The sequence below is a fragment of the Aquarana catesbeiana genome, linkage group LG04 (assembly GCF_042186555.1).
Source record: "Aquarana catesbeiana isolate 2022-GZ linkage group LG04, ASM4218655v1, whole genome shotgun sequence".
Classification (NCBI taxonomy): Eukaryota; Metazoa; Chordata; class Amphibia; order Anura; family Ranidae; genus Aquarana; species Aquarana catesbeiana.
Genome location: NC_133327.1, coordinates 572,608,885 through 572,628,358, shown reverse-complemented (window position 1 = coordinate 572,628,358; position 19,474 = coordinate 572,608,885). Strand labels below are relative to the sequence as shown.

The following is a 19,474-nucleotide window of genomic DNA, read 5'->3' as shown; positions in this document are numbered from 1 at the left end:
TGCGATCCGGACTGTTTGCAGGCCATGACATTGACCTTGTGTCTTTCTTCAAGGAATTTTTTATCAGTTTTTGCTCTATGGCAAGATGCATTATCATCTTGATAAATGATTTCATCATCCCCAAACATCCTTTCAATAGATGGGATAAGAAAACTGTCCAAAATTTCAGTGTAAACCTGTGCATTTATTGAAGATTTAATGACAGCCATCTCCCCAGTGCCTTTACCTGACATGCAGCCCCGTCTGCATAAATCTCATTGGAACGGCACCAAACAAAAGTTCCAGCATCATCACCTTGCCCAATGCAGATTCGAGATTCATCACTAAATATGACTTTCATCCAATCATCCACAGTCCACGATTGCCTTTTCTTAGCCCATTGTAACCTTGTTTTTTGTGTTTAGGTGTTAGAGATGGCTTTCTTTTAGCTTTTCTGTATGTAAATCCCATTTCCTTTAGGCGGTTTCTTACAGTTCGGTCAAAGATGTTGACTCCAGTTTCCTCCCATTTGTTCCTCATTTGTTTTGTTGTACATTTTCAGTTTTCAAGGCATATTGCTTTAAGTTTTCTGTCTTGACGCTTTGATGTCTTCCTTGGTCTACCAGTATGCTTGCCTTTAACCAACTTCCCATGTTGTTTATATTTGGTCCATGTTTTAGACACAGCCGACTGTGAACAACCAACATCTTGTGCAACACTGCGTGATGATTTACCCTCTTTACCTACATACTAACAAGCAGATTTAATCTGATGCAGGTGTTAGTGTTTGTAATGAAAATTTACAGGGTGATTCCATAATTTTTTCCTCAGAATTGAGTGATTCCATCATTTATTCCCTGTGCTTGTTCTATAAATCTAACGGTTACTGGCCACCACAATTATTTTTCTTGATTTCTTTTAGTGTTTCTTAAAGCCAGAAAGTTGCCATTTGAAATGCCTTTAGTTTTTGGCAATGTCTGTGATCTGCTTTTTTTCTACAACAATAAACAGCTGAAGGAACATCCTCAGGGACTGGTGATTCCATAATTTTTGCCAGGGGTTGTACAATATAAATACTAGGGGGGGTACAACTGGGGGAATCAATGGTGGAGAAGGATCTGGGGTTTTTGGTAGATCATAAGCTCAATAATAGCATGCAATACCAAGCTGCAGTTTCCAAAGCGAGCAAAGTCCTTTCTTGTTTTAAGAGAGGTATGGACTCCAGAGAGAGAGATATAATTTTGCCCCTGTACAAATCATTAGTAAGACCTCATCTGGAAAATGCGTTTCAGTTTTGGGCACCAGTTCTCAAAAAGGATGTCGGGGAACTGGAGAAAGTGCAGAGAAGGGCAACCAAACTGATAAGAGGCATGGAGGAGCTCAGCTATGAGGAAAGATTAGAGGAACTGAATGTATTCACTCTTGAGAAGAGGAGATTAAGGGGGGATATGATCGCCATGTATAAATATATAAGGGGTCCATATAGTGAACTTGATGTTGAGTTATTCACTTTACGGTCAACACAGAGGACAAAGGGGCACTCTTTACGTCTAGAGGAAAAGAGATTTAATCTCCAAATACGGAAAGGTTCCTTCACAGTATGAGCTGTGAAAATGTGGAATAGACTCCCTCAAGAGGTGGTTCTGGCTAGCTCAGTAGATTGCTTTAAGAAAGGCCTGGATTCTTTCCTAAATGTTCATAATTTAACCGGGTACTAACATTTATAGGTAAAGTTGATCAAGGGAAAATCCGATTGCCTCTCTGGGATCAGGATGGAATTTTTTCCCCTGCTGTAGCAAATTGGATCCTGCTTTTCTGGGGGTTTTTTTTCGCCTTCCTCTGGATCAACTGTGGGTATAGGATTGGGTATATGGGATTGTATGATATTTTTTATTTTATTTATTTATTTTATGGTTGAACTAGATGGACTTGTGTGTTTTTTCAACCTGACTAACTATGTAATATGTAACAAGAAACGTCTTACCTCTGCGCTTGCCAACAAGGGTTTCTTCACCAAGTACTAAGTCATGTTTTGCTTGGGTATCAAATACTTATTTTACTTACAGAATTGCAACTCAGTTTATAACATTTGTATCGTGTTTTTTTTCTGGATTTTTGGTTGATATTCTGTCTCTATCATTTAAAATGCACCTATGATAAAAATAGACCCTTCATTTCTTTGTAAGTGGGCAAACTTACAAAATCTGCAGGGGATCTAATAATTATCTCCCCCACTGTATATCTGTATATGATAGGTGGCTTGATTCGAGCGTGTGGACTTACTCAATTGTGTTTGTTTTTTTAAGTGCTATTTCCATAAAAAACAGAATAGTTTTAACTGTCACGACAGAGCTGGTAAGGATGTAAGGCAGGGGTCTCAAACTGGCGGCCCTCCAGCTGTTGGGAAACTACAAGTCCCATCTTGCTTATGCCTGTGGGAGTCATGCTTGTAAATGTCAGCCTTGCAATGCCTCATGTGACTTGTAGTTTTGCAACAGCTGGAGGGCTGCCAGTTTGAGACCCCTGGTGTAAGGCAACCAATACTAGAAACTGGGCTCTCAGCGCTAATTGGTTACTGGACAATATAAACATTGAATAGACTAATAAACACATGACGTGGAAGCCAGAAACAAAAGTAATACTTGTCTTCAAAGAAGATTTGTTGATACTGTATTTTTAATGTGAATTTAATGATTTTAAATTATTTTATGACTTTTTAAGAGAAGCTAGTGAGGATGAAGAAGAAAGTGAAGGTGAGGAAGAAGATGAGGACAATGACCACGAAGAGGATGAAGAAGACGTAGAGGAGGAGGAAGATGAGGAGGAAGAAGGGTTGGACCTCACTGCTAAAGAGTTCATCACCCTGGGAGATTTTCAAGCCCAGCAGAAAGACGATCTGACTTTTAAGGTAAATGCTTATTTTTATTATTTATTATCCTTCTAAGATTCATTACCTTTTTTGGTTCTCCTAAGTTGATGCATGTTCAGCAGGAAAAAATACATGAAAAACATTTTTTAACTAGTTTGCCTCTTTGGACATGTCTGGTACATCTAAGGAGTTGAATAGGTTGCGTGACTGTTGCTCGCTTTTAAGCCCCCTTGTTATAGGAACCCCTTGATCTCCAGAGGGTTTTACCCCCTTCATGACCAGGGCTTTTTTTGCTATTCAGCACTGCTCTATTTTAGGTAGCAAGTACACAATCACACAATGCTGTACGCAAATAAAATTTATATAATTTTTTCACACAAATAGAGCTTTCTTTTGCTGGTATTTGATCACCGCTGGATTTTTAATTTTTATCATATAAATGAAAAAAGGCCGTAAAATGTGAAATGTATGGTCCCCGCCCTTATTTCCAATGTGGGGATGGTGTTTTTTGGGTGATGTGATATGTTGGGTTTGCGCCAGACATAGCATTTTCTTTGATGGCCAAAAAGTTCAATTTTAGTCTCATCAAACCAGAGCACCTTCCTCCATACATTTTGGGAGTCTCCCACATGCCTTTTCACAAACTCAAAACGTGCCATTTTGTTTTTTGCTGAAAGTAATGGCTTTCTTCTGGCCACTCTGCCATAAAGCCAAACTCTATGGAGCGTACAGCTTATTGTCGTCCTATGTACAGATACTCCAGCCTCTGCTGTGGAACTCTGCAGCTCATCCAGGGTTACCTTAAGTCTCTGTGCTGCCTCTCTGATTAATGCCCTCCTTGCCCGGTCCGTGAGTTTTGGTGTGCGGCCGTCTCTTGGCAGGTTTGCTGTTGTGCCATGTTCTTTCCATTTGTTTATCATAAATTTGGTGGTGCTCCTAGGGATCATCAAAGATTTGGATATTTTTTTTATAACCTTACCCTGGCTTGTACTTCTCAACAACATTGTAACTTACTTGTTTGGAGAGTTCCTTGGTCTTCATGGCAGTATTTTGTTAGTGGTGCCTCTTGCTTAGGTGTTGCAGCCTCTGGGGCCTTTCAAAAAAGGTGTGTACATGTAATAACAGATCATGTGACACTTAGATTGCACACAGGTGGACATCATTTCACTAATTATGTGACTTCTGAAGGTAATTGTTTGCACCAGAGCTTTTTATGGGCTTCATAACAAAGGGGGTGAATATATACGCACATGCCAATTTTAATTTTTTTATTTCTGAAAAATAGTTTTATGTGTATATTTTTCTAATTTTACTTCACCTACTTAGACTATTGTGTTCTTATCCATCACATATAATTCAGATTAAAAAAACATTGAACTAAAGGCTGTAATGTAACAAAATAGGTAAAAAGCCAAGGGGGGTGAATACTTTTGCAAGGCACTGTATGTTGTCCAGCCTGCCTGTGCCAACTGTCCACAGTAAATCTACTGTGGGCTGGTGGAAAGTTAAAAAAATAAAGTATAATAAAATAAAATAAAATAATGAAAAATAAATTAAAAGTAACTCTGCTTTGCACATACCTGAAAATGCAAACACATATGTATTTAGATGGCGAGTGTACCATACCTGTTTTTCATCACTAGGAACGTTGGAATGAGAGCTATAATTCTAGGGGCATCTCACCTATTGATAATTTGGGTGCCGTAATTATTCACAATTTAATAGGCGCACACAGTTTTGACACAGATCATGACACATATGGTATCTATTTGCTCCACACTACCTCATCTTTTTTATTTTGTACAAAAAAAAAAATTGGGATTAAGTTTATTTTGTGTGCATTAAAATTAATTTTATTATATTTATTTTTCCTGGAAAAATGTATTTGATAAACAGGTAAGAAAATATTGTGCAACATAGAAAATTACAACTACCATCTTTTTTTTTTCCTGGCCCTCTGCTTTTAGAAAATATATACAATTCTGGGTGGTTTTAATTAATACTATACTCAAAAAAATGCTGATTTTAACATGCACACAAAATGACAAAAGAAGCAGACCAGGACACTTGGGAGCAAGCCCGCACGAATGCACCCATAGAAAGTGGCTTTCTATGCAGAGAAATGGCAAGGTGGAGGAGCCAGAAGTGCAGACAGAGGACCTGAGAAAAGTAGGACCGGGGCTGCTCTGTCCAAAACCATTGTACAAAGCAGGTAAGTATGACAGGTTTATTATTTTAATTTAAAAAAGGAAGCTAAGTTGTCACTTTAATTTATGGTGCCGGTTATTGCACATTGAGCCAAAATGTTTCAAAAATACAATGAAATCCGTATGAGCTAAGACACAACAGATATGACAGATTTTATTGCTATGTTCCTAGTTACTATGGTTGTGCTTTAGAAGCTTGTGCATAAACTAATCAATATTATTATCATTATTATTGATGGTAAATAAAGTTAATGCCTGTATTACTGCCACTCTCTAAACTGAACTCCAGTCAACCAGCAAAAAAGTTAAAATACATACTATATGTGGGGACTGCCTGTAAGATCTGTAATTATGTTTAGCCAGGCTTGTGATGCACACTCCCCAACCAGGCAGCTTATTTTGGGCTTGTAATCCAAAGCAGTAGCTGTGCTGCTTGTCCAAGATACCCCCAGCTTGCTTGCGCACTGAGCTCCCATCCCCAACACACACATTGGTCCTTGCCCTGTATCTCACTTCCAGCGCACACACATCATTCTTTCCCTGTGTCCTTCCCCCAGCACACACAGTCCCCAGTTCTCTGCAGTGACTCGTACATCTTTTGTTTTTTTCTGGGTTTTCAGAAAGGAGAAGTATTGCAGATTCTAAATAAGAAGCCTGATGGTTGGTGGGTAGCTCAGAACTCAAAGGGAATCAGGGGTCTTGTACCAAAGACCTACTTGCAGGTAAGTCGTTAGCTGTATTCTTTGGAGTTGTTGCCTTGATGTTGTAATATCTACAGTATATAATAAGAGTGATAAATGATTCAACAAATAAATTGGTACAAAAAAATGTATCCACTACCTATAAGCCAGTGGCTCTCAACTCTGGTCCTCAGGACCCACTAACAGGCCAGATTTTAAGTATTACCTTGGGGAGATGCAGACTAGAGTACTGCAATCAATGATATCACCTGTGATGTATTTTATATATCTTGCAAACCTGGCCTGTTGGTGGGTCCTGAGGGCAGGAGTTGAGAACCACTGCTATAAGCAAAGAAATGTAATAAAGTGCAGAAAAAAAGGGGGGGCATTTACTATAAAAAAAAAATCCAGCAAGCACTACGAACAATCAGCATTCACTTTTATGTAGTGCACCACTCCACTTCCTAAATCCTGTGTTAGTGTGTATGTAACACAGAGCATCCCTCTTTCAATGTGTACCTTCATCATGAATGTCATCAGATAAGGAAACGCACTGGGAAAGAGTGGCTGCACGCACTGACACAGGACATGGTAAGGCGCCCTATTCAAAAGTGAATGCTGAGTATTCTTAGTGCTGGCTGCAGCACTGCCTTTGTAAATATATTATTGTATTCTTTGTGGTTCTAAGGGCATTCTATGCATTAAGATGAAAAACCTTGTGTGTGCAGCAGCCCCCCTAATACTTACCTGAGCCAATCTCGATCCAGCGATGTTGCATGAGAGATTTGGCTGTCTGGGACTCTCCCTCCTGATTGGCTGAGACACAGCATTGGCGCCATTGGCTCCCGCTGCTGTCAATCAAAGTCTGTGAGCCAGTGAGGAGAGAGAGAGGGTGGGGCCAAACATCGGCTCAGTGTCCGAAAAGACACAGAGCTGTGGCTCGGCTCGGGTGCTCCCATAGCAAACTGCTTGTTGTAGGGGCACTCGATAAAAGGGATGGGCCAGGAATTGGGTGGGTGGGTGAACTGACTGATATTGTAAGAAATAGTTAACAAAGCTCATGGATCACCTTAATACCACATTATTATTAATTTTGTTTCATTATTTCTTAACTGACAGGTATACAGTGGAGACAATCACAGCCCTGATCCTAATGAGGGGGAAAGCGAAGAAGGGGAGGAAGAAGCAGCTGAAGAAGCTACTGACAGTAAAAATAGGTGAACTGATTATTGTAATTAATATTCACTATTTGCTGTACTACAGTTCACTTTGCTCCCTCTTGCAGAATGTTACAAGTATACTTATACACTATCTAATAACATGAATGAAGCGCTTTTTTGTCTAAAGAGTAAAGTGGCAGAAACATTGAAATTCATATTTCTTCCTTAGAAGTAAAGCTTCTTAAATCATATCTAAACCCAACAACAACAGCAAAAAATTACATATTACAGATTACCAGCTTTTTCATGTGGTGACTGCATTTGTATCAGGCTTTGTTTTTTTTTATTTGCACCTTATGATTCTGCCAATAAGACACTTCCTGTCCTAGATTGATAATGTTTGTTCACTACTCTGTATGTATGGAGGAGCAACATTGCCACCCTAGGCTGCTCTTTTAGTTTGGAATACTAACCCTTCCCCTCTGCTCATCTTCTTTACATAGAAGATTGTTGCTTTGTAGTTCACAAAAGATATCTAAGAAAGCAAGGGGAAAGGCCTATGGCTTATTTTCTCCCTAAGGTGGTCTCTTCTTTTCATCCCACTCTGATCATTGTTCCTACATCTCTATGTCCTGCCTCAGTGCATCACAGGGAAGTTTATCTCCACTGTTCTCAGGTGGTTGGGCTCACTGAGTGTCTTTTTGTCATACCTGAGGGTCCCCATAGGGGGCAGCCTGCCTCTCATTCCACCATTTGTAAGTGCATTTGGCAGCCTATAAACCTATAGGATTTAGGATAAGATATCACCTTTTCCTGTCTAGACACATTCTACATCCATTAGTGTATTTCGCAGTCAAGCATCCAATATTGCAAGGCAGCCACTGGGTCTTCAGTAAGGTTGAAAAGAAATGAGGAAAGGAGGAGCTGCCCCATTTGCTGTTTGACAGTTTGTCGCCCCTGCAACCACAGCTGTCAGTCCACTTCAGACAACCTTGTAAACATACATCTGTCCTGGGATTTACTGCTAGTCAACTAGCTTGCAGCAACAGCCCTGAAGAAGGGGGAATCTTTCTCCCGAAATGTGTTGGCTTGATGTACTCGGTACGCTCAATAAAATTCTTGATTCAACTTCAAACACGCAATTGTTTTGGATACTCGGGGCTCCTCCTTTTCACATTTCTTCTCAGCCTTTCATGAGAAAACAACCTTATGGTCGTACCAAAAAGGCAGCAGCCCAGGACCCAAGAGGGTCCACAACCATTCTCCACCATCGGCCACATTCCTACCGGAGGAAATCCTTTCAATCTGCACACATAACCAACGACCCAGGACCAGCGACCGACTTAGTCAATTCAGCGTGATCTCCAACATGTACGATATACCTGCTCTTCAGGTCACTCATTTTCAACGTTCTACCAGTCAGATGTTTTGGCCTCAGCTGATGCAAGCTTCAGACATAAGGTTCTTCAGGCAGTCAATTGAACATGTGGCTAGGCCAGTTTTACTGTTCTCTTGCTCCTGTTGGCATATTTGTTGCTGTGTTGCCCACCCTCTAAATGAGTTTCAAGAAAAGGATTCTGCGCTTTGTTAAATTCTGTCCTTCTCTTCTTGGTTTTAAAAATACTGTACTTTAGTAAAGTAATTTGTTGTCTGAATGGCTCGAGGATTTGTCTGTAGTCTAGTAAATTTTATTTAACTCGAATTCCCTGCTGTAATTATCTACAGTGATTCATCAGTGTCTATGGAAGAGGTCTTTCCTAACCAATTGTGGACATTGGGGTACATTAATATACTCAGAGGCCTTAATATTTAAAGCTGAACTCCAGGCACAAAAACACTCATTTAAATACATTTCCCAATAGCTATAAAGCCTCATGCAAACTGGACATTTTTATAGCTGCTGTTTTTGGCTTCAGACATTTTTTTTCTGCAGTCAATAAACTCCCCAGCATGTTATCCTATGTGTCCATGCACACATAGGCTGTTAGCAGTTTTTAGCAGGGGTGTTTTCTAGCTGGAACCCCCCCCCAGAACTAGTGGGCTTTGAGAGGAGTTTTTCAGCTGTAAAAATGCTCTGATGCCCTGTACACACAAGCTGACTTTTTGACCGGACTGGTCCGACGGTCTATCCAACGGACTTTCCGAATGAACGGACTTGCCTACACACAATCACACCAAAGTCTGACGGATTTGTACGTGATGACGTACGACTGGACTAAAATAAGGAAGTTGATAGCCAGTAGCCAATAGCTGCCCTAGCGTCGTTTTTTTGTCTGTCGGACTAGCATACAGACGAGCGGACTTTTCGATAGGAACTGGGTCCGGCGGAGTTCCGACGTAAAGATTTGAAACATGTTCCAAATCTAAAGTCCGTCAGATTTTTGACCAAAAAAGTCTGCTGCAGGTCCGATGAAGCCCACACACGGTCCAATTGTCCGCCGGACTCGGTCTGTCGGACCAGTCCGGTCGAAAAGTCTGCTCGTGTGTACGCAGCATAACTCTGGAAAAAAGCTGAAAACGGCTTAAAAACGCCAAAAACTTTTTTGAACTAGAAGCTTTTATTTTATGGGAGTATAGTTTTGCTAAAAAAACGCTGAAAAATTCACTCTACAACTACAGCTTTCTACAGCTAACTGGGTTTTTATAATAGGTACAAAATAAGGGTAAATTGGTGCTACCTATATATTGAAAGGCGACAGACCCAGAACACTTGTTAGGTGATGTGTGCCTCCAATGTAACTATTAAATGTGCATATACCAATAGTGGAAAACCTCACTATAATAACTAGTTAATATAGACTGTGATATTATAAAAAGATATAATAATACAAATATAATAATAAAAAAGTGATTCAGAGAACGTGATACTCCAATAACATAGATGAAGGTATTACTATACGAATAAAAATAAAAGTAAAAAATAAGAAAAGGCCAGTCCCAAATGTGTATAAAAAAATAAATGATAAAAAACGAGCCCAAAAAGAAAAATTAAATCACAAGTGCTAAATCCAGAAAATACATCAAGAAGTCAATCAGAACAAAGCCTTTAGTGATTCTTAAGTGCTTGGTGACTGTAAACACAGGAAAAATCCAGGTGACTTTTTGGTGCTCCCCCTCTTGGGTCCCCACTTACCAGCTCCAATAACCCCTTACAGGGGTATCGCGCATTGAGGACAGGCTTGATGTACCGATGATATGTCCAATGATAGATCATGCAGCCAGGCTCCTCTCCAACCTTTCCATCCAGTATCCAGCTCCTATGGACCTGCCAAGGCTATCCCGCAACCAGATCGAACTGAGTGTGCAGATAATCTCTCCAGGGCCAGATCAGCCAGCTGGACTCCTCTCCTTTTCCTTTCTCCGATATCCAGTACAGGTAAAATTTTCATGCAAAAAATTAGATATGGGCTCCCTTAGTGTAGTAATCAAATTGGGAAATGTTTTTATTTTTAAAGTTAAAACAGTAGAAAAAGAAAAAAATAAAGAAAGAAAAAATAACTAATTTTCCATAGTATGGAAACTCCTCAAAAAGCTCTACAACTACGGGTAAAAATGACAGCTTCAGGCCTCTGGTATATCTCGCTTGCAGCGTGCGTTCCACAGACTCACTGAACCGCTGTCACACCCGGAAGTGACGTCAGTGTGTGACTCCGCCTCCACCGGCTTTTTATAATGTCCATTGTGCATGAGGCCTAAGGGATATGAACCCACTTTGTGTGCACCATATGCATTTGCACATCCAGATATTACTTTGTATATGTAGATGTGACATCATCACTGTGCTGCACTTAGCCTGTAGAGAGAGCAGAGCTGAGAGAGGGACTCAGAAGCTCCACCCACTACAGACTGCCTTTAGAAAACTACAGAAGTGGGTGTCGACTAGAGCAGTCACCCTGCACAAGAAGACAGAGCAACAGTGACCAGTCTTTATTAGAGGAAACTTCTACACCGAGTAAAAGTTTCACACTGGATTACTGAATAGATCTGGAAGAAATACACAAAACACACAAACACACCATGGTTAAGAATACACATTACTGTTGTATTTAGATAATATTTGTAAAAAAAGTAGAAGGAGCTGTTGCCCTGGGCCCGCCGCGGCCATGATACAGTCAGGTCCATAAATATTGGGACATCAACATAATTGTAATCTTTTTGGCTCTTTATACCACCACAATGGATTTGAAATGAAAGAAACAAGATGAGCTTTAATTTGAGGGTATTTACATCCAAATCAGGTGAACGGTGTAGGAATTACAACAGTTTGTATATGTGCCTCCCACTTTTTAAGGGACCAAAAGTAACGGGACAGATTAACAATCATCCATCAAACTTTCCTTTTTATACTTGGTTGCAAATCCTTTGCAGTCAATAACAGCCTGAAGTCTGGAACGCATAAACATCACCAGACGCTGGGTTTCATCCCTGGTGATGCTCTGCCAGGCCTCTACTCAGTTCCTGCTTGTCCTTGGGGCATTTTCCCTTCAGTTTTGTCTTCCGCAAGTGAAATGCCTGCTCAATCGGATTCAGGTCAGGTGATTGACTTGGCCATTGCATAAGATTCCACTTCTTTCCTTTAAAAAACTCTTTGGTTGCTTTTGCAGTATGCTTTGGGTCATTGTCCATCTGCACTGTGAAGCGCCGTCCAATGAGTTCTGAAGCATTTTGCTGAATATGAGCAGATAATATTGCCCGAAACACTATAGAAATTAATCCTGCTGCTTTTGTCAGCAGTCACATCATCAATAAATACAAGAGAACTAGTTCCATTGGCAGCCATACATGCCCACGCCATGACACTACCACCACCATACTTTACTGATGAGGTGGTATGCTTTGGATCATGAGCAGTTCCTTTTCTTCTCCATACTCTTCTCTTCCCATCACTCTGGTACAAGTTGATCTTGGTCTCGTCTGTCCATAGGATGTTGTTCCAGAACTGTGAAGGCTTTTTTAGATGTTGTTTGGCAAATTCTAATCTGGCCTTCCTGTTTTTGAGGCTCAGCAATGGTTTACATCTTGTGGTGAACCCTCTGTATTCACTCTGGTGAAGTCTTCTCTTGATTGTTGACACACATACACCTACCTCCTGGAGAGTGTTCTTGATCTGGCCAACTGTTGTGAAGGGTGTTTTCTTCACCAGGGAAAGAATTCTTCGGTCATCCACCACAGTTGTTTTCCGTGGTCTTCCGGGTCTTTTGGTGTTGCTGAGCTCACTGCTGCGTTCTTTCTTTTTAAGGATGTTCCAAACAGTTGATTTGGCCACACCTAATGTTTTTGTTATCTCTCTGATGGGTTTGTTTTTTTTTTTTTTTCAGCCTAATGATGGCTTGCTTCACTGATAGTGACAGCTTTTTGGATCTCATATTGAGAGTTGACAGCAACAGATTCCAAATGCAAATAGCACACTTGAAATTAACTCTGGACCTTTTATCTGCTTCTTGTAAATGGGATAATGAGGGACTAACACACACCTGGCCATGGAACAGCTGAGCAGCCAATTGTCCCATTACTTTTGGTCCCTTAAAAAGTGGGAGCCACATATACAAACTGTTGTAATTCCTACACCGTTCACCTGATTTGGATGTAAATACCCTCAAATTAAAGCTGAAAATCTGCAGTTAAAGCACATCTTGTTAGTTTCATTTCAAATCCATTGTGGTGGTGTATAGAGCCAAAAAGATTAGAATTGTGTAGATGTCCCAATATTTATGGACCTGACAGTATACCAAATGCGATTTATATTGACTAAATGTGAGTGCAATTACCCGTGGGTCTGTTTTATGGTGTTTTAAATATATTTTATCAGACGTTATTTGCACTATTAGAGTGTCCTTTTTGTTATTTATATACACGGGAGGTATACATTGTCCCATGAGATTGGAGGGGACGTTGGATTGGTCCACAACCCCGAGGAGTACAATGCCTTATTGCCAAGCATGAGAATGTGAGGCAATTCCTACTAGTGAGTGTACATCCTATGAGGGAACAGTGACACGTGGTGTGGTGTGGATATCTTACAATTGGGATCCTGCATGGACTTATTTATATGCTGCTAATCGTGGATATACTTATACAGTAAAACCTTGGCTTGCGAGCATAATTCGTTCCGGAAGCATGCTTGTAATCCAAAGCACTTGTATATCAAAGCAAATTTCCCCATAAGAAATAATGGAAACTCAAATGATTCGTTCCACAACCATTTATTCATAAGTCCTTCTGTTTATAGACTATATAAAAAGATTATAGCAATGTGATAGATTGTGTAACCATAAAATGTCCATCCACAAATGGAAGCCTCCACAAGGGGATTAGAAGCAAAATCCAGCAGGAGCTAGAGAGTATAAAAGAGAAGGATGGTCTATGTCAGGGGTCTCCAAACTTTCTGAACAAAGGGCCAGTTTATTGTCCTTCAGTTATTACGGGGAGGCCGGACTGTGGTCAGTGGGACTGATCATTTTTCTTGGTATCAGTGGGAGTAAACATCGCCACTTTTGGTATTAGGGGGAGGAGCAGTGCCCCATCTCTGGTATCATTGGGAAGACTAGAGCCCCAATATTAGTGCCAGTTGGCAGAATAATGTCTTGTATCAGCAGGAAGAATAATGCCCCAAGGGCAGGGTAAAGGCAAGCAAAAGGCCGCACTTGGCCCCAGGGCCGCAGTTTGGAGACCACTGGTATATGTGGACAGCTTTATCCCGGATGCCTGCATACTTATATGTGCCTCTTTTAATCATCAACCTTGTGAGTTGCTAAATGTTGTACCTTCATTAAATGTAACCATGTTGCTACACTTAGAGATGCCTCTCCTCTCTTTTATACTCAGCTGTATCTACGCTTATATCAAGACAACGCTTGTATATCAAGTCAAAATTGATTAAAAAATGATATTTGTATTTGCACTTTTCCATCACTGGGTGTTTTTAATGCATTAAAAAGTGCTAGCGCTATGATTTACCTCTTTTTGCTATGACTGTGGTAGATTTGCTGATTTTTATTCCATACTCGCTATATTAAGTAGCAGCTTTAGTAGATGTATTCTATTTTGGCACAGTGGTAGGATCAATTGATTAGTGAGGGTGTTCATATATCCGGTGGAATTTTATACTATTTTTTAGTGCAGCATAATTATTTACATTATTTGCTTGACAATCTTATCTAGGTCGATAGAAAGCATCTCTCTGTCCTGTTGTTGCTGTAATTTAAAGTGCCCTATATGATGTGCTATAATTGATAAAATATTTCTAATCCAATTTCCATATTAGACCTGAAACTGATACAACTTCACAGCTGAGTGCCTCCAAGAGGACACAGGAGGTAGGTGACCAACAGGATCCTGCTAATGGTATCATTCACAAAAATAATTACTTTGATATTGACTTGTTATGATGTGCATATGCCTATTTGTTTGTTTTTCTTTTTCAGATGAGTGCCACTGATGCCCTGACCACTATGGGTACAATACCTGCTGGCTTCCGTTCATCAACCTTAGCCCAGCTCTTAGAACAAGGTACTGTGTAATAGATGGTTTTAGTTGCCTTGGTTGTAACTTATATATATTTTCCTCAAATAAGCCAGAATAGGACTTGCTGCCTGTATTGTCCTTTCACTAGATGAACGGGATGATGCCTGTAGCTGGTATCTTTTTTTCAGCTAGCGATTCCCTGTCATGTGAAAGCCATCCTTAGTGGCTGATTAGCTCATGAATTTCTTTTTCAGGCAGCAGAGGGGGCTCCTCCCCGCTGCCCACCGGCTCCTCTCACGTCACGTGTCCCAGAAGATTGCCTATCCACTCGGAGAGCGCAGCGGGACTTGCAAATGCGCAGTGGGCGCCTGGCTGTGAAGCCGCAAGCTGTCACGACCAGGTGCCCATAGTTTCTATAGGGGGCGCCACCGAGAGGAGGGGGAGAGGTGCGAGGCTTTGGGCGGCCTGGACTGTGAGACAGGTGAGTGTGTGTTTATTAAGAGTCAGCATCTATACTTTTTGTAGCTACTGACTTTTAATAAAGTGAAAAAAGCCTGGAACTCCACTTTAATGTGCATGGTCACATAGGATTACATTGAGTTGCTTCTATAGGCAGAACACAAAACTTTAGAAGCAGCAATTTTTAAGCCAGTGTGCATGGAGCCTAAAGGTTGCTAAAATATTTTTGATTTGACCAATGAACTGCATATTTCTCGAGCTTAAAGAGGAACTTCGGTCATTTTTTTCATCTTTCCATCTATTAAATTCTCTACCCTTGTTGTTTTAACTTTGGATAGTAAAACATTTTTTTCTGCCAGTAAATGCCTTATACAGCCCACTTCCTGTTTCTTGTCTGGCAAAAAGCCTAGGCTTATGACATCATGCACAGCTCACTCTCTCACTCTTGTGAGAGTTTGCCAGGACGGGAGGGGGTAGAAGTCATAGGAGGGCCAATGAGAGCTGCAGCGCTAGAGGTGTGCCTCTCTGTGTGTGTAAATCCAGGAAGTGAACAGGCAGCAGCTTCAGCTGCCCACGGTTAAAATGATTGCCGCCAGACTCAGTGGAGGGAGATTTCTGCAGCATATTTGGCAAATACAGAATCACAGTATATATAAAATAATATGTAAAGTGGTTGGAGGGAAGCTTCAGAATGGCAAAGATGTTTTTATTACAAATTATGTGAGCAGACTGCAGTTCCTCTTTAACCACCTCTGGACCGCGGCACGCCGATATACGCCCTTACTTTGAAGGAGGATATTGTTGCTATGGCATATCATATATGGCATAACCCCAGTATCCTCTTGTTCGGCCGGCCCATAGCTCTCTTAAAGGGACATTTTTTTAAATTCTTTTTTTAAATTACAAATTTTTTTTTTTTTTTGCATTGTAGTGTAAATATGAGATCCCAGATCTCATATTTAAGAGGTCCTGCCATGCTTTTTTTTATATTACAAGGGATGTTTACTTTCCTTGTAATAGGAATAAAAGTGACCCTTTTTTTTTTTTAACAGTGTAAAAATAAAAGGTAAAATAAATAAGAAAAAAAAAATTTTTTAAACACGCCCCGTCCCGCCGAGCTCGCGTGCAGAAGTGAACGCATACGTGAGTAGCGCTCGCATATGAAAACAGTGTTCAAACCACACATGTGAGGTATCGCTGTGATTGGTAGAGCGAGAGGAAGAATTCTAGCCCTAGGCCTCCTCTGTATTTCAAAACATGCAACCTGTAGAATTTTTTAAACATCACCTATGGAGATTTAAGGGTAGAAGTTTGTCGCCATTCCAGAAGCAGTCGCAATTTTGAAACATGACATGTTGGGTATTAATTTACTCAGCGTAACATTATCTTTCACAGTATTAAAAAAAATGGGCTAACTTTACTGTTGTCTTATTTTTTAATTCAAAAAAAGTGTATTTTTTCCAAAAAAAAAGTGCGCTTTCAAGACCGCTGCGCAAATACGGTGTGACAAAAAGTATTGCAACGACCGGCATTTTATTCTCTAGGGTGTTAGAAAAAAATGTATAACATTTGGGGGTTCTAAGTAATTTTCTAGCAAAAAAAAGCTGTTAGTAACTTGTAAACAGCACATCTAAAAAAGAGGCTCGGTCCTTAAGTGGTTAAGCAGTACCCGGTAGTAATGTTTATGTTGCCACTATTTTATATATACATTGTAAATATAATTGTAATATACGTTGTAAATAAACAGTAATTGTATGTTTCTATATGCAGGAGATCAATACAGGTCAAGCCGATATCTCCAGCCTGAGCTTACTGCTTCCCAGCTTGCTTTTAAGGATCTGTCATGGGACTTGGAAAGAGGAGGTGTAAGTTTTGTTCTTTAAAAGTAGAACTAAAGGCTCTTGTTTGAGAAACTGCACAAGTACCAAATTTATCAGGATGTCATACACAAATCCAGTGAAGTAACTCTGTTTTTCTCAACCTTTTTCCAGTCATGGCACCCTTGAAAAGTATTTTCAGTCTCAAGGCACCCCACTCAAAGTCTTGGTTCACATTACTGGGTGTCAGGGAACATGCACAAAATCATGTGCCTTCCTGACACACAAACGCATTGCTCTTTAGCAGACACACAGAGGAGTCATTATTTCTTAATGGTTCCCCCATGCATGGGCAAACATGGTGCGTTTTCAGTGTGACATCATTTTATAAAAAGGGTCAGGGACTTTTCTTGAGTTTCTGCGGGTTGGGCAGGTCATTGAAATGAACAGATGCATGCCAAGGGCTTGTTCGCATGTTCTTTTAGCTGCAGAGGCAGCAGCAGTCAGGGTGGCGGCTGGAAATCTACCCCCATGTAAATGGGGCCATGCTACAACCGGGTGCATTGCATGCAGTTGCAGCATGGTATTGCTGCATTTAGGGGGTTAAAAAAGGCATTGAGGAGGCGACATACTGCCTCCTCACTGCCTGACAAATGCCTCTGAAAAACAATCTGAGCATAAACAGCAAAGGTGCAGCGCTACTACCTCCCCTTGTATCCTCCATGACTGAAATTACTGGTGCTCAGGTGCAGATTGCTAAGAGCCGCCAACACATCTAGTACAGGAGAACTAGCATGGTAAATCACAGTATTGCTTAAAGTTTTATTGTATAGCAGTGTAAACAGCACAGAAAGTCAATGTGTTTCAGTTTAAAACAGCCTAACTCATGATGATTTAGGCTGATATAAGCTGAAACGTGTTAAATTTCTGTGCTGGTTACACCTCTTTACCATAAAACGTCAGGCAGTACTGTGATTTGCTATGGTGCCAGCTCTTCTCCTATACTGAGTATGGATTGCTTAGAGGATCATCAATCCTTGCCACTATTTTGAATGAGCCCTAAAATGGCAGTTCTGATTCTATAGGTGTCAAGATTAAATTAATGTATATACATACATATAAACATACACATACCCACACACACGCACGCATGCACATCACATCATGCACATATAAATACATACAAAATTGCAGTACTGTACCTGCATTGGCATGCTGGGTACAGCACTGTGGGAGGTAGAGAGCATAGCACACACACTTGGGAAGACACCTCCTGCTTCCACTGCTTTCGTTTTCCTGACCAAGCTCCTGTTGTGCCAAAGTATAGTTTGGCTGATGAATGGGAGTTCAGTGTGATCCACATGCATTTCTGTACCAGGATGCCAGAGCACCCCAGGTGACCTCAGGCGGCACCTTGGTTGAGAAAGACTAACTAAATCCTTTCCTTTTTTAACTGAGCCAAAACCTCCCTTATTTGTGTCTCATCCTCTCCCCCTCCCAGACACTGCAGCTCACAGGGGGAGGGTTTTGACAACAGAGGAATTGCTTTTAATCCAGAAAGTAGGCAGGGTTAGCTGAATCGCCAATAAGAATATGAATATGAAAGCTCTCTTACTGTAATGTATGATTAGTGTCTACAATACAGTGATATCCCACATGCCAACTGATGACAGTACGTTAAAGGGTGGCAGGAGTTTGTGCAAATAAAACAGATTAATGACCAGACAGAATACATAGCTTTTTTTGCAGTGTTAACATCCTTCATGACTGCTTACCCAGTGATGGCACAGGGCTGTGCCTGCATCTGAGGACAAGTAGCTGGGCATGTCTCATGTTGGTTCATAGAGAATGACGAGCAATATAAGACTTATGTAACTGGATTACATCTGGTGTTTTTTTTATGGTTTATTTGTTTGGAGTTCAGCTTTAAAATGAACCCATATTTCATTTTAAATGTTCAAAAATAAAAGGTCTGCTTAAAGAGACACTGTCATTAGTTGAATGTTAATGTTGTTACTGTTTTATAAAATTAATGTAAAAAATTACCGTAGTATTTCCATTTAATCTGATCTTTGCTCTCTTGCTGAATTAGAAGTGTCCATGTAGTCTTCAACATCTGACACTTCTGATTGTATTACATGCCTGTTTCTGCCCATTGTGTCTTCCCCACTCCCTAGCTGCAGCGTGGTATCATGTCACATTCTCTAATTAATGCCACTGGTATGTCTCTGCACCTCTGAAAAGACGCACTAGTAACATAGCAGCAAGGTGGGTTTTTAAAAGTACTGTATTCTTAAAGTGGTACTAAACTTTTTTTTTTCTTTAAAACAACAAACATGTCATACGTCACTGTTCTGTGCAATGGTTTTGCACAGAGCAGCCTGATCCTCCTCTTCTTGGGTCCCCCACTGGCGCTCCTAGCTCCTCCTTCCTGTCAAGTGTCCATAATAGCAAGCCGCTTCCTAGGGGGGCACTTGTGCGTGTTCCCTCCAGAGCTGTGTGTCCATAAGACACATAGAACAAGGCTCGGCCCCACCCTCTGCACCCTCCTTACAGGCTATGATTGCCAACACTCACGGTTTTTCACCTTAATGCAGTGATGTCCAAACTATGGCCCTCCAGTTGTTAAGGAACTACAACTCCCATCATGCCTAGTTATGTCTGTGAATGTCAGAGTTTTACAATGCCTCATGGGAAGTGTAGTTCCGCAACAGCTGGAGGGCCGTAGTTTGGACACCCCTGCCTTAATGCATTCTGTGAAAAACCTCTTATGCATTTATGTTGCAGCCCCCCCCCCCCACATATATCTTACCTGAGCCTGAAAGTTTCAGCGACAGAG

The 19,474-nt window shown here is 40.7% G+C and overlaps 1 protein-coding gene across 2 annotated transcripts in view; it reads left to right on the top strand.

Annotated features, from left to right (window-relative positions):
• The window catches only part of NPHP1 (nephrocystin 1), a 126,821-nt gene that overhangs the window by 53,741 nt on the left and 53,606 nt on the right, over positions 1-19,474 (top strand). For both annotated transcript variants that reach the window (XM_073628063.1, XM_073628065.1), the window contains exons 6-11: positions 2,701-2,887; positions 5,676-5,777; positions 6,855-6,952; positions 14,160-14,211; positions 14,320-14,404; positions 16,589-16,683. In XM_073628063.1, coding sequence (XP_073484164.1) covers positions 2,701-2,887; positions 5,676-5,777; positions 6,855-6,952; positions 14,160-14,211; positions 14,320-14,404; positions 16,589-16,683 — 619 coding nt within the window. The remainder of the gene's footprint in view (positions 1-2,700; positions 2,888-5,675; positions 5,778-6,854; positions 6,953-14,159; positions 14,212-14,319; positions 14,405-16,588; positions 16,684-19,474) is intronic.